The 10689-nt window shown below is 40.0% G+C and overlaps 1 protein-coding gene across 1 annotated transcript; it reads right to left on the reverse strand.

Annotated features, from left to right (window-relative positions):
- Positions 1 to 245: 245 nt before the first annotated feature.
- On the reverse strand, positions 246 to 8709 carry nkx2-6.L (NK2 homeobox 6 L homeolog). Its single transcript, NM_001085699.1, is given in 2 exon segments — positions 246 to 799; positions 8472 to 8709. Coding segments are annotated over 2 exon segments (792 nt in total).
- Positions 8710 to 10689: the final 1980 nt, after the last annotated feature.

Below are 10689 nucleotides of genomic sequence, written 5' to 3' on the forward strand. Positions count from 1 at the left end.
GCATTTTTAGTGTTAAATCAATCTTTATGCAAGAATTGATGATACCCCCAGAACACCGATCCTGAGAAGTTGTATGGAAGTCTTCTCACTGCATATTAATAATTGTTACCAGGCCATAGCAGGGTGGATGCCATGTTGGATATGTCAGTGAAGCCTCCTGAGACAATAAACAAGTCCACAATTGGGCAGATCTGGGTGCAATAGCCTATCGACGTAGAAGCCAAAATCATTGCCCCTCCTCCTCCTCACCAGGCCCTGATCCCTTGCTGTGTGGCCTGTAACTGTCCTTGCTGGGCACTGCTTGGCACAGATGTGGTATTCATACTGATCAGCTGTGCAGGACTCCCCATGGTTGGCACACTGGGTGCACCTGAGTAATAAGGGCTGTTGGTGTAATTGCCATAGCAGACGGGGTAAGTGTAAGGATTGGCAGAGACATTATAAGGAGAAGCAAATGTCTGAGTGTGCCCCAGGCAAGGTTTGCCGTCCCTAACCAGCACTGGCACTGCCACCCTGCGTGGGGGGATTGGGTGCCCAGCAAGCTCCAGGGACAGGTCCTGTTTCTGTCTCTTGCACTTGTATCTTCTGTTCTGGAACCAGATCTTCACCTGGGTGGACGTGAGCTTTAAGGCCAAAGCCAGCTGCTCCCTCTCAGGGGCGGACAGATACCTCTGCTGCTTGAATCTTCTCTCCAATTGAAACACCTGCATCTGGGAGAAAAGCACTCTGGGCTTCCTCCTCTGTCTGTGCTGGAGCCGCTCGGGGGGGCCCCCTCTCACTGTGCCCCCAAAATAACCACCTGGATTAGAACACAGAGAGAAAGAGAGAGTGACACACACATTTCCCATTTACTGCACATACAATGCATTGATCTAGAGCAGAACTGTGGAATTATAGTATTTACACAAAGGTTTTCTTTCTATTTACTCTGTTGTTCTTTCCTTACCTGATTAGGGTGGTGGCAGACAAGGAGATGAGTCGCCCAGTGAGTAATCTCCCCTCACTGCTTTCATATTCAAGAATACAAATGGCCGGCGGGATCGATTTGCATTTCCGAAGTTGCCTCACCGAAGTAATCCTGCCGGCGATTCTTATTCTTGAATATGAAGGCAGTGAGGGGAGATTACGTCGCCCACATTTAGAGGAGATTTGTCGCTGGGGGACTCATCTCCCCATCTGCCACCACCCTAAGGGCAGAGACACACGCTCAGATTCGGGAAATTAGTCGCCTGGCGACAAATCTCCTCTTCTTCGGAAAACAAAGCGCTATAAAAGTGCCATCTCGCCAGCGATTTACATTGGGAAGGCAGTTTGTGGAGATTAGTCGCCCCTAAGAAGAGGAGATTTGTCTCCGGGCGACTAATCTCCCCGAATCTGAGTGTGTGTCTCTGCCCTAATGGTTAAATTGATACTGTAATCCCTACAGTAAATACAAAATAAATAAAAATAAGTTGCCCTACTTCAATATAAAACCCCAGAGTCCATTGTGCTGCCCCAAACCCATCAAGGACACAAAGTGACTTCTAGAGCTGCAGATGTCAACAAAGTGTTTGATGTTTGGGTATGATGCTGAAGGCACTGACCTATTTTAGGTACCAGCCAAGGAGATCAGTGTGGTGGGCCCCCAGCACTTCCAGTCTGCTGATGGCCAAGGGAAGTTATCAGGATCCTTTTATATCTAGTCAGATTGATTTCTGATTGGATCACACAGGAAAATTGCAGATGAGAGGTCCATAGATCTAACAATTATAAGGCAATTTGGCTAAAACCTCCCAAATTACCCAACTGCATCATTACATCTATGGCCTCCAGCCCCAGCCATGGAGTAAGACTAATGCCACACAGGACTGATTCTTGTTTGAATCAGCCAATCAGATGCCATGCATGCTCTTCTGTGTCTGCACCTGTAGTTACCGGGGCTCATTTATAAACACTGGGCAAATTTGCTTGTGGGCAGTAACCCATGGCAACCAATCAGAGGTCCACTTTCATTGCTCAACCTGCAGCTGGCTGACTGGTTGCTATGGGTTACTGCCCAGGTGCAAATTTGCCCAGTGTTAATAAATGAGCCCAACTGATTAATAATATCACTTAGGGGCACAGGAAAAACTTTCAATTCATTCCTATGGGATTTTTAGAACTGTATCAAATGGTGAACCGTAACTTTTGTCCATTGCTAAATATGCTTCTACAAATCCCATAGGAATGAACTGAAAGTAACTGCGTTTTTTCCTGTAGTGAGCTCTAATCTCGCTTTTTCAAAAATCTGCCTCTAAATGCATTTATAATTAATGAAAACCATAAGGCTAAGACCAGGCACAGCAGATCTCTGCAAGAATCCACTCCTTGATGTGCCTGCACCCAAATACATTGCCTCTGCTTGGGTGCAGAGTTGCAGACAGATGTGGCGGATTTAGAAACGCACTGGATTTAGCGTTGAAATGCCTGCACCCAAGCCGAGGCAATGTTTCTGGGTGCAGGAACATCAAGGGGCGAATGTAAAAGGATATATTTTTGAGACTATTGATGGTTTTATGTATTACACACTGTTGTAAAATATAAGGATTAGAAGTCACTAAGGCATTCTATACCCTGATTAAGCCATAGGGCTACAGGCTAGTGATGTGTGGCTTGAGAAAACCTCAACCCGCCGACCCGCCTTCCCACCTCCATTTATAGACCCGCCAATAGGGATGGGCGAACTTTTTCACCTTGTTTCGCCAATAAAATGACGCCCATAGACTTGTATGGCGTCGTGCCTCAAAATTAAAAGACGCGCGACAAATGTTTTTGGACGCCCATATACTTTAATGGGCGTCGGCAACATTTTGCTGCCGGTAAAATTTTGTCGAAACGAAACGGGTCAAATTCGCCCATCCCTACCCGCCAATGATGTCACAAAAGGGGCAGGGCATGTGTGAGTCTATAAAACTGGAAGCCACAGTCTAATGTATCAGGAGGGGAGAGCAGATAGAAGAGCTCAACCTGAACCTCCCTGCGACCCACTATAGGGGAGCAGCATAGTCAGCCCCATCCAGTGTTGGACAGGGACCCTCCAAATAACTTTAGACCAGGGACCCACTCTCAGTATTATTTTCTTCCTCTCCTCACTCAACCTCCTAGTCTCTTTTCTTTACATATTATAATCTATTATTCCATCAATTTAGCCTCTTTGTTCTCATAGAAATAATGAATGACCATGAAATAGGCCAAATGTCTAGCAGAATAAGGGCCACTGACACCTGGGCCCACCTGGAGTTTCCCTGGTATCCCTGTGGGCCAGTCCGACACTGGCCCCAACCCACCTGAGCAGCTGGTATTGAGCCGGCCCACACATCACTACTGCAGGCCCAGTGCATGGATACATTAAAGGACACAATATTTCATAGAATACACAATGTTAATATTAAGTGATACAAGCGACATCAGTAGGTGCCATTTATAATCAATGACATCACTAAAATACTATTTATAAGGATTTATTTTACAGGTTATTCACCACATTTTTGTACTATAATATTATAACTGTAAACTCCAAAGGGAACATTATATATATATATATATATATATATATATATATATATATATATATATATATATATATATATATATAAGAGAAGACAGCAGGCAAGTAATTTCTTGCAAAGTATTTATAAGATCGGGCTGAATGAGAGAGACGCCATACAACTCCCCACGGCAGCCCCTTCCTCTACAATCCTGTGCTCGTCTGTTTATTATTATATTTGAATCCCTCTTCACTTACACAACAGATAATAAGACAAACCAAGAAATAAAAACTGGGACACAAAAAAAAACAGAGACAGGAACTGGCTGATGTGTTTAGTTCAATAAAACACAATATTTTCTAATTAAAACAATAGACAAAAAGCATGTTCTGCACAAGGCCCTTTCATGAAACTCATGTTGAAATAGTAATTTTACCATCCTCAAATTTTAAAAACACAATGCTCATTTAAAAGGACACAGATGCATATGTGTATATATATATATATATATATATATATATATATATATATATATATATATAGATATATATATAGATATGTGTGTATATATAATAAATATATAAATATAAATAAATACAGTGAAACCTCAACGTTATACCCCCTGATTTTGAATTTTTCCTAATTTTACAGTTTTTTTTTGGTCCCACCTATATATTATATACGTTTTCCTGAACATTTTCTGGAATTTTAAACCATTTTTTTGGTCCCCTAAAAAACATAAAATTGGGGTTCAATTGTATACTGCTGAAAACAGGGGTTTGTTTTTAGCCTTTTGGTCACATGAGACCTTCACCCAGCAGTTTTTATTTTATATGGTGTGTTTGAAATGTGTGTAAATATATATTTGTTCTATTTTAAACCAATTTCCCCCTATACCAGGCAGTACTGTTTGTTAGTACCAGGTTTTAAGCTTAGTGAATAGAGTAATCATGCCGTGCTTGGGGTTACTAATGCTTCCCTACAGATATTAACACTGATAAAGTTCTATAACATTAGAGTTTTATTGGAAGGAAAATTGGTGATTGGCACTAGTGTTTAGTGAATGGGCCCCTTTGTATTTGATCTCATATCTACCTGCAGATTTTTGTAGAAAGTGCAATGCATATAATTCTAAATTCTGGGGAAAATACAAACCGAAACCCTCGAAAAGGGCAGAGACTAGGGATGCACCGAATCCACTATTTTGGATTCAGCCGAATACTGAACCGAATCCGAATCCTAATTTTCATTTGCAAATTAGGGGTGGGAAGTGGAAAACATTTTTACTTGTTGTTTTGTGACAAAAAAAGTCACGCGATTTCCCTCACTGCCCCTAATTCGCATATGCAAATTAGGATTTGGATTCGGTTTGGCAGGGCAGAAAGATTCGGCCGAATCCGAATTCTGCTGAAAAAGGCCGAATCCGAAAACCGAATCCTGGATTCGGTGCATCCCTAGCAGAGACACATGCTCAGATTCGGGGAGATTAGTCGCCCAGCGACACACCTTCTCTTCTTCAGGGTGACTAATCTCCCCAAACTGCCTCCCGCCTGCTACAATGTAAATCGATGGTGTCGGCGGGATGGCAATTGGTGTGCTTTGTTTTCCGAAGTCGCCCAAAGATGCTTCCTGAGGAAACTTCGGGCGACTTCCGAAAACGAATTGCTCCGAGTGCCATTCCTCCAGTGATTTTGATTCTAGCTGGAGGGAGGCAGTTTGGGGAGATTAGTCGCCCAGAAGAAAAGGCAATTTATTGCCGGGCGACTAAATCTCCCCGAATCTGAGCGTGTGTCTCTGCCCTAACAGGCAAATTACTGCGGTGCTGGGAGTTTTAGTAAGAAACTTGAGCAGGGCTTTTATTTTGTTTCCTCCCCACTTATCTCTACCCTGAGGATATACAGAGTCATGGATAATCATGGAAACCATCCTACATTTGAAATTTATCATTTCTATTTCTTTTTTCCTTTAACTTTTATTTTATTAAATTTTTTCAACATGAATAGCAGAGAAAGATGTACCTTGTCATGTATACAATGACCCATAACATTAATGGGTTTGTTCACCATTAAATTAACTTTTAGTATGATGTAGAGAGTGATTTTCTGAGTCAATTTGCAATTGGTTTTAATTTTTTATGATTTGTTTTTTTGAGGTTTTTTTTAGCTTTTATTCAGCAACTCTCTAGTTTACCATTTCAGTAATCTTGTTGCTAGGGTCCAAATTACCCTAGTAACCATGCATTGATTTGTAGAGAAATGAGGAGAGCACTCTGCAAGCAAATATGCTGTGGTTATCTTTTTATTGCTTGACTACTTGTACACGACATGTTTCGGGCCTATATGCCCTTTATCAAGTGTTACCACTTGTAAAGGGCATATAGGCCCGAAACATGTCGTGTACAAGTAGTCAAGCAATAAAAAGATAACCACAGCATATTTGCTTGCAGAGTGCTCTCCTCATTTCTCTACAAATCAAGTTACAGATATCAGGATACTGGTGACCTGATCGAGGAAAGTTGCACCCTTTTCCTGAGCCAAGCGGGCGGAGCGTTTTGGGATACTATATTTTTTCTGGATAACCATGCATTGATTTGAATAAGGAACTGGAATATGATAGGGGAGGCCTGAAAAGAAATATTAGTAATAAATGGTGACTATAACAATAAATGTGTAGCCTAGGGGTAGGGGCACACTGGGCGATTCGGGGTGCGCCGGCTAAAATGAAAAATCACCTGCGCTAAAGCACACGCAGCGCTTTGTATTCCGAAGTAGCCCGAAGTTTCCTTGTGAGGCAACTTCGGAAAATGAATCGCCGCATGTGCTTTAGCGCAGGTGATTTTTCATTTTAGCCGACGCAAGACAGATGGAAGGGGTTCGGGGGAGATTGGTCGCTGCGAAGACGAGGCGATTAGTTGCCAGGCGAATAAATCTCCCCGAATTGCCCAGTGTGCCCCTACCCTTACAGACCATTTGTTTTTAGATGGGGTCAGTGACCCTCATTTGAATGTTGGAAAGAGTCAGAAGAAGGCAAATAATTCAAGAAGTGAAGGCCAATTGAAAAGTTGCTTAGAACTGTCCATTCTATAACACACTAAGGGTAAGGCCAGACGAGGAGATTCGGGGAGATTTTGTCGCCTGGCGACTTATCACCATGTCTTTTGCGCGACTATCTCCCCGAACTGCTCCCCGAAAAGCTCTTAAAAGTTAGTTGAACCAACCCTTTACAATTGTAAATAAACCAACAAATCAACAGCTCATTGTTGCATTATATAAGGAGTAATAGTATCTCTGCTTATACACCATATATGTATTTATTAATTGAGTTCTTCATCTTTTTTTTATTTTTTTACTTATCAGCGATGGGGTGATTATTATTCTTTGGGGACAGCCCAGAAACAATATATTAAATAAGTAAACAAATAACAGAAATGTGCATTTGCTGTTACCACTTTTTTTTTTTTCCGGGCGCAATAACTATAGAAGGTGCCAGAGATAGAACTGGGCGCACAAATATTACTCAAAATCGAAAAGATTTTTGTAGGGTTCTTTATCCAAATCATCTTAAATTTCATTCATATTTTTTATTTTTATAGTTTATTAACTATTTAACCACCGTTCCTACTGAAAACGAAACAGCACAAGAGTCCTTCACAGAAATAATCCCCAGTGCTGCGTAAATTAGCGCAAAAATTACTCAGAGGAACATTTCGGAAACTCTTCCTAATGCTGCTGGTTATTTCAAATAAAGTGGTAGTAGGAATCTGCAACCTCTTTCTTTTGTTTCTAGTGAATATCTGAATACAAATATTTCGTTTTTATTAATAAATACATTTTTGTATATCGTATAATAATTTTGATTTCGTTTTAAGTATGCGTTTTTTAGCCGAACACTATTGCTGTCCAATAACGTTCAGATTCTCCAGTATTTATATTTCCTTCCAGATTTCGTTTTATTTTTTTCATCTCAATTCCTTTTTCTAAACCCCGTACAGGGAAATGTAGAGTAAATAGAATTACTAGAATTTAAATATAACCACGAACAGAAAACCCTCGTTTCTTTATGTATTTTGCTTTGATTGGGTTCGGGGACGAATAAACTGAGACGTTTCTTAATTAATAAAGGCTTTGCTATTTTGAATTTTAATTTGTCCTGGTGGTTTTTTTTCGATCTATACTAACGATTTTTTTTTAAAAAAACAAAAAAAAACCATTTTGATGTTACTTTTCCTTTAAGATTTGGAAGAATTTATCACATTTATAAACGAAAAAAAAAATCAATTGCAATAATAAAACGCTGCTATAAATAAATTAGACTTTCTTTACTTGCAGCCGCATTTTACATTACAACAAAAGTTGGGGGGAAAAACGTACTCAGCGACTGATAAATCATGAAATAATAACGAATAATTGTAGCAATATTAACAAGATCTTAGTCCTGATCTTAGTATACAAATCGGAGAGAGTCAGGGCTTTGCTGTAAAATCTGCACAAATATATCTATCTATCTATCTATCTATCTATATATATTATTTCATCTCAGTTCGTTCATGTATACATATTGCATATATATTATATATATCGATACACTATTTATACATGGAACGAACTGAGATGAAATCGTATAGAAAGTATAAGTACTGTGTATAACTAATTGTCTATTAGGTGTAAATGATAAATGTTACAGAAACATAATAATTTCATGATAAAGGCTGATACTTATATTATTTCTTCTATACATCATACAAGACTCTCAGCTTTTTTTTAATTTTTTTGTCTATTTGGGTTTTCTGGTGATTTAATTCCTATTTAAGAAAAGAAGTGGATAGTAGGAACTCGATCACATGTTCTATTTAAATGTCAGATCTTGACTTTGCTGGAATGTATTTGGTTACGATATAATATATTTATTTTATGTCTCTGTGTGTGATTTTTCCCTCCCAAATAAGCAGATCATTTGAGCACTCACTTTGCTCCTGGGAGAAATCCAGATCTTCAATTTGGGGGGATTCGCAGGCAACTCCCGGGGACTCCCTGTCCCCCTCTATGAGCTCGCTCCTTCCAGCTGCAGTGTGTGGGGGGTCGGTGGCAGCAGGGTCGGTTCGTGCAGGGGCGACCTCCACTTGCCCATCGCTCTGTTGGAGCAGCTCCAGCCTCAGGATGTCCTTAACTGAGAAGGGGGTAGAGGTAGCGGGGCTGGGGAGCATGTCTGGGGTGTATGTCGGGATGAATGGAAGGGAGCATGGGGTTAAAGCGGTCTCCCTGCTCACCTGAGGGGGGCTCTGTCCCAAGGTGTTTCTCCCTGAGTGTCTGTAATGAGCCAGTGACCAGCCCTAGAATACCTATTGGCCAACGTCCCACCTCCCCCAATTACCCACCCAGCCCTATTAAATGCCTAGTGCAGCCCCTTGCCTGGATTATTTCTGCCCTACAGTGGAACAATCAATGCAACAAACAAGGAGCAGGCAGGGGAGGCTCATTATTTAGCCTAGAGATTAACAACCAAGATATGAGAGCAATCACACTGGAAGCCACAGCTGACCCCACAGCACAAGCTGCTCTATAGTAAACTCATGTCTCAGTCTTATCAGGGTTATCCCGGGTTCCTGCAGTAAATCGACTTTACGCATCCATAGCGAGCGCCTTTACGCACCAGGAATATCGGAGCCTCTCTATCGCCATCAATCTCACTGGCCTCATTCACATCTGTGCTAATGCTTCTTGCTCCTTATCTAGTATAGGTAAATTTTTTAAAAAAACTTACCTATTATCTTGCTCCTTACTTGTCTTTTACATTCTGCCTTTACTATCAAGAAAGCAGCAGTGGGTCCCCACAAGTAGAAGTCAAGGAGCCAGGTGGTTCACCTTTAAACATTTTAGTATATTATAGACTGGCCAATTCTAAGCATCTTTTTAATTGGTCTTCATTATTTATTTATTTTTATAGCTTTGAATTATTTTCCTTCTCCTTCTGAAGCTTCCCAGCTTTTAAATGGGGGTCACTGACCCCATCTAAATAACAAATGCTCTGTAAGGCTACACATATATTGTTATTGCTACTTTTTATTACTATTCTATCTATTACGCCCTTCTCCTAGTCTTTTATTCAAATTGCAAACCTGGGGGCTGCTGAATAAAAAGCTAAATAACTCCAAATAACCCCAAACAATAAAAAAATTAAATCCAATTGCAAATAGTCAGAATATCACTTTCTAGTGACACTAAAAGTTTAATGGAAAGGTGAACAACCCCTTTGAAGGGATGGTTCACCCCTAAACTTTTAATATGGTAAAGAATGACTAATGCTAAGCCACTTTTCAATTTGTTCTTCATTATATATATATATTTTTTTATTTGCCTTTTTCTTCTCACTCTTTCCAGCTTTCAAATGGGGGTCACTGACCCCATCTAAAAAAACGAATGCTCTGTAAGATCATCTTTCTATTCAGGCCTCTCCTATTCATATTCCTGTCTCTTATTCAAATCAATGCATGGTTGCTAGGGTAATTAGGACCCTAGCAACCGGATTGTGAAAATTGCAAACTGGTAACTGGAGATGCTGAATAAAAAGCTAATAGGAGTTTTTGGAAATAATTAAAGGTTGATTATAGATCGGTGTCATTTAATAGCTGGTAATTTCATGATATTTGAACTCCGGTAGTTGTTTATTTAGTAATTATTAGGAGAATTGATTCTAGGAGACCATTATTAGTACTTGATAGAAGAGGAGTTTTTTTTTCTTTCTCTAACTGAAGTTGCTTTTTAAAAAAAAAAAAAAAAAAAAAAAAAAGCTAAATAACTCAACAACCACAAATAATAACAAATGAAAACCAATTGCACATTAATCATCTTTCTATTCAGGCCCTCTTTTGTTCATATTCCAGTTTCTTATTCAAATCAATGCATGGTTGCTAGGGTAATTTGGACCCTAGCAACCAGCTTTCTGATACTACAGACTGGTGAGCTGCTGAATAAAAAGCTAAAAAAACCCCACACATGATAAAGAAAGAATGAAGTATCAATTTGTTTCCATCTCTTGTTACTAGGGAAAGCTGTGTTGGTTACTGATGCGGAGCACCTAGCCTAAAACTCTCCTTTGGATTTGAATTGTCCTGTAAAGTGCTGCCCCATAGCTGATATACCATACTATACTGGTATTAACATATAAATCCCTGTTATTATATACA

This window comes from Xenopus laevis, chromosome 3L (assembly GCF_017654675.1).
Source record: "Xenopus laevis strain J_2021 chromosome 3L, Xenopus_laevis_v10.1, whole genome shotgun sequence".
Taxonomy (NCBI): Eukaryota; Metazoa; Chordata; class Amphibia; order Anura; family Pipidae; genus Xenopus; species Xenopus laevis.